Genomic DNA, 3,959 nt, shown 5'->3' with positions numbered 1-3,959 from the left:
GACGATGACTTCGGGGAAGCCAGTGAATCTGGATCCATGGCTGCTAGCATGGACTCAGCGGAAGAGGATGCATTGGTGAATGGAATTGATGCCATCCTCGATGCGTAAGTAATTTAAATCAACTACTTTTTAGTGCATACCAGTAAGCTATGCATATGCCTTATTCTCTTTAGTGCTTTATTTTTTTTATCATTGTGGGATGTAGTTAGTAATGGATAGTGGTTAGTATGCTGCTGCTGTAGTAGCATAACACATATTAGCATAGCATTAACATAGCACAACCTGCTTCTTTCCTCAAAACGCATAGAAATGTTTTATTTAATACAGAACATTAGTCTAGCCTATCAGTAATGGTTGTAATATAGGTTATCGTGATTCTAGATGTTCCATACAGTCAGGGGCTGATTGGTAATAATGTGCGTTCACAGTCTAATATGACGGTAGTCAGCCAGGCTTGCTTCAGCCAGTCTGTCGACTAGCTCTCCAAAACGTGACTAACAATCAAAGTTGTGCATACAATATCAGCCATCAGTTACCAATCGTTTGTCTACTCTCAACAAACATTTGTCCTCAATTCTGTTTTCAGAATTGCTCGCATACATTTTCCGTTTTGGTTTCTTCTATTTCACCTGTTGCTCAAACATGCAGAGCAGGGCTTTGTGGGTGTGCAAGGAGCTCTGCTTCTGTAGCTTTTCTCAGTTGTAGTCTGCCTACATCCTCATTTATATTTCATTACTTGAATGTTGCACTGCTAAGCTCATATAAATGAAAACATCTGCTAAATGCATAATGCCTATGTTATTATCACACTTCAACTTGACTATGGTGTTTTTTACATATGTTTACATTTTACATATTTGTGCATTAGCTTAGTAAATAACATGAAGCAAAATTAATTGTAAGGCATGACCCAGTCAAAATATTTATATTGTCCAACGTTTTTATCTTGCAGTGACCCAGCCCCAGCTCCAGCTCAAGCTCCAGCTCCAGAATCACACTCACCCTCACCCCCACCCCCGTCGCCACCACCACTACCATCTGCACAGCCTCCAACGGTGGCGCGATCCAGGGCCAGAGGCCGTAGGCAAAAAGGTCCAGGTCCAGCTTCAGCTTCAGCCTCAACCCCAACCCCATCCCCACCCCCGTCGCCACCACTACCATCTGCACAGCCTCCAACGGCGACGCGATCCAGGGCCAGAGGCCGTGGGCAAAAAGGTCCAGCTCCAGCTTCAGCCTCAACCCCACCCCCACCCCCGTCGCCACCACTACCATCTGCACAGCCTCCAACGGCGACGCGATCCAGGGCCAGAGGCCGTGGGCAAAAAGGTCCAGCTCCAGCTTCAGCCTCAACCCCACCCCCACCCCCGTCGCCACCACTACCATCTGCACAGCCTCCAACGGTGATGCGATCCAGGGCCAGAGGCCGTAGGCAAAAAGGTCCAGCTCCAGCTTCAGCCTCAACCCCACCCCCGTCGCCACCACTACCAGTTGCAGGACCGGAGGATAGATGGTATGACTTAGAGGAAGAGGATGAACAGCCTCCTTCACTGCCGTTTCACCCCAGGAGAACCCCAGGAGCTCAGCTGGACCTTCAAGTGGTCTACAAACCACTCGATGTGTTCCAGATGTTCTTCAGCAAGCAGGTGATCCGCACTTTATGCAGTAACACCAACCGATATGCTGCACGGAGGACGGCAGAAGGCATGAAGAGGCAGTGGGCTGACATCAATGCTGACGAGATGTACCGGTATCTCAGCCTAGTCATCTACCTGGGTCTGGTGAAGTCCTCAGCTATTCGGGATATGTGGAGGAAGGACCGCCTTCATTGCCATCCATTCCCTGCAACTGTGATGCCTGGGCATCGATTTGAGGCCATCATGGCCTACCTTCATGTGAGTGACCCAGCAGCAGATGCAGTAAACGATCAACTTCGGGGTCAGCCTGGGTTTGATGGCCTCTGCCGCCTGAAGCCACTCCAGGACCAGATTCTGAACGCCTGCCGGGCCTTGTACCATCCACACGAGAACCTTGCCATAGATGAGCGCATGGTGGCCACCAAAGCGAGAATCGGGATGAAGCAATACATGAAAGACAAACCCACGAAGTGGGGGTACAAGCTCTTCGTCCTAGCCGACAGCTCCAATGGCTACACCTGCGATTTCAGCATCTATGAGGGCAAGGCAAGGACTCCTTCAGGACAAGGCCTCAGCTTTGATGCTGTTGTCAATCTGCTCAATGTGCCCTATCTGGGCAAAGGGTACAAGGTGTACGTTGACAACTTTTACACCAGCTCAAAGCTATTCAGCCATCTCCACAGCATTGGCTATGGGGCGTGTGGAACCATCCGTGAGAGTAGGCTGGGCTTTCCGAAGGCAGAGGTGAACGCGATGCCCAAGAATTCACCGCGGGGTGAAATAAGGTGGATCCGGGATGACCCATTGTTGTTTGTGAAGTGGAGAGACACCAGAGACGTCACTCTCTGCTCCACAATTCACAAAGCCTTCAGTGGGAATTCTGTGCAGCGCCGTGTCAGAGACAAGCAAACGAGGGTGTGGTCCACTGTGCAGATCCGTGTGCCGGAGCCTGTGAGGGCTTACAACAAGTTCATGGGGGGAGTGGACTTGTCGGACGCCCTCATCAAATACTACTCCGTAACACAGAAGACCAGGCGGTGGTATGTAAAGCTGTTTCTCCACTTCGTGGATATTGCAGTGGTCAACAGCTACATAATCCACAAAGAGATGGCGATCACAAGGGGGGAGAAGCCGCTTACCCAGAAGCGCTTCAGAGAGCTCCTGTGTCTGGAGCTGGCCGACGCTGGCCGACCAGTGAGCGAGGCATCTGCAGAGAGTGAGGCATCCACATCTGCTCGCTCATCTGAGTTCACCGGTGGGGCATCTTCCTCATCTCGTCCTGCCCTGGAGGACAGACCACTGGGCTGCTTCCCTGTCCCAGTGTGTGAGGTGTCCACTGACGGGTCTCAGAAGGCCTCGCAAGGGAGGAGGAAATGTGTGCACTGCAAGCAGAAGACAATATACATGTGCAGGTCTTGCAGAGTGCCACTCTGCATCATTGTTGACAGACTGTGCTTCACAGAGTGGCATGACCTAAACAGCACACATTGAGGCACACCTTTTGTACATATTTGTAAATAGTTTCCTGTGTTCCTTGTTCAGTTCCGTTTTTGTTCAGTTCCGTTTTTGCCTCCTAAAATCCAACCCCTCGTCCATGTCGTAGGAGGTGGTAACAGCACATTGCATAAACATATTTGCAGATGTTCTGGCGAACGGGGCTCTGGTATGGACTGTTTTGTAGCCATCATATTGGTTTCCTTGAAAGAAATGTCTTAGATGGAGTTATTATTGTCTGTACAATGACAAAACACACACACACACACACACACACACTGATGCACAGTGACAGCATTTTTGAGGTTTTGGACACCTGGATAGGCAATGAGCCATCATGTTAGTATCTCAAAAGAAATCATAATATTAGTCTAAAATGGAGTTATATATGTCTGTACAACGAAAAAAAACAATGATATACAATGATATACAATGACAACATTTTTTATGCATTTGGAGAGCTTGGAGAGGTTTTGGACACTTGGAGACGCCTGAATGCACCATTTAGATATTGCTGTGCAACACCTTGAAATGAGCCATCATGTTAGTATCTCAAAAGAAATTATAATATTAGTCTAAAATGGAGTTATATATGTCTGTACAACGAAAAAAAACAATGATATACAATGATATACAATGACAACATTTTGTATGCATTTGGAGAGCTTGGAGAGGTTTTGGACACTTGGAGACGCCTGAATGCACCATTTAGATATTGCTGTGCAACACCTTGAAATTTTTAGATATCTGCTCCAAAATTTTTACTTGGTTTCTCAGGAACATGGTGAATCAGGAAATATAGGACATGACAGGATTCTCTTCCCTTGAAAC

The 3,959-nt window shown here is 48.0% G+C and overlaps 1 protein-coding gene across 1 annotated transcript; it reads left to right on the top strand.

Annotated features, from left to right (window-relative positions):
• Positions 1 to 1,403: 1,403 nt before the first annotated feature.
• Positions 1,404 to 3,125, top strand: LOC308376391 (piggyBac transposable element-derived protein 4-like; the record flags this gene model as incomplete). The annotated part of the gene is made up of 1 exon (XM_080852681.1): positions 1,404 to 3,125. One exon carries the CDS (start codon positions 1,404 to 1,406, stop codon positions 3,123 to 3,125), a length of 1,722 nt encoding a protein of 573 aa, XP_080708807.1.
• Between the last annotated feature and the right edge of the window lie 834 nt (positions 3,126 to 3,959).

This window comes from Sprattus sprattus (genome assembly GCF_963457725.1).
Source record: "Sprattus sprattus genome assembly, chromosome: 15".
Taxonomy (NCBI): Eukaryota; Metazoa; Chordata; class Actinopteri; order Clupeiformes; family Clupeidae; genus Sprattus; species Sprattus sprattus.
The sequence above is the reverse complement of the archived record's forward strand: the minus strand, read 5'-3'. Positions and strand labels throughout refer to the sequence as shown.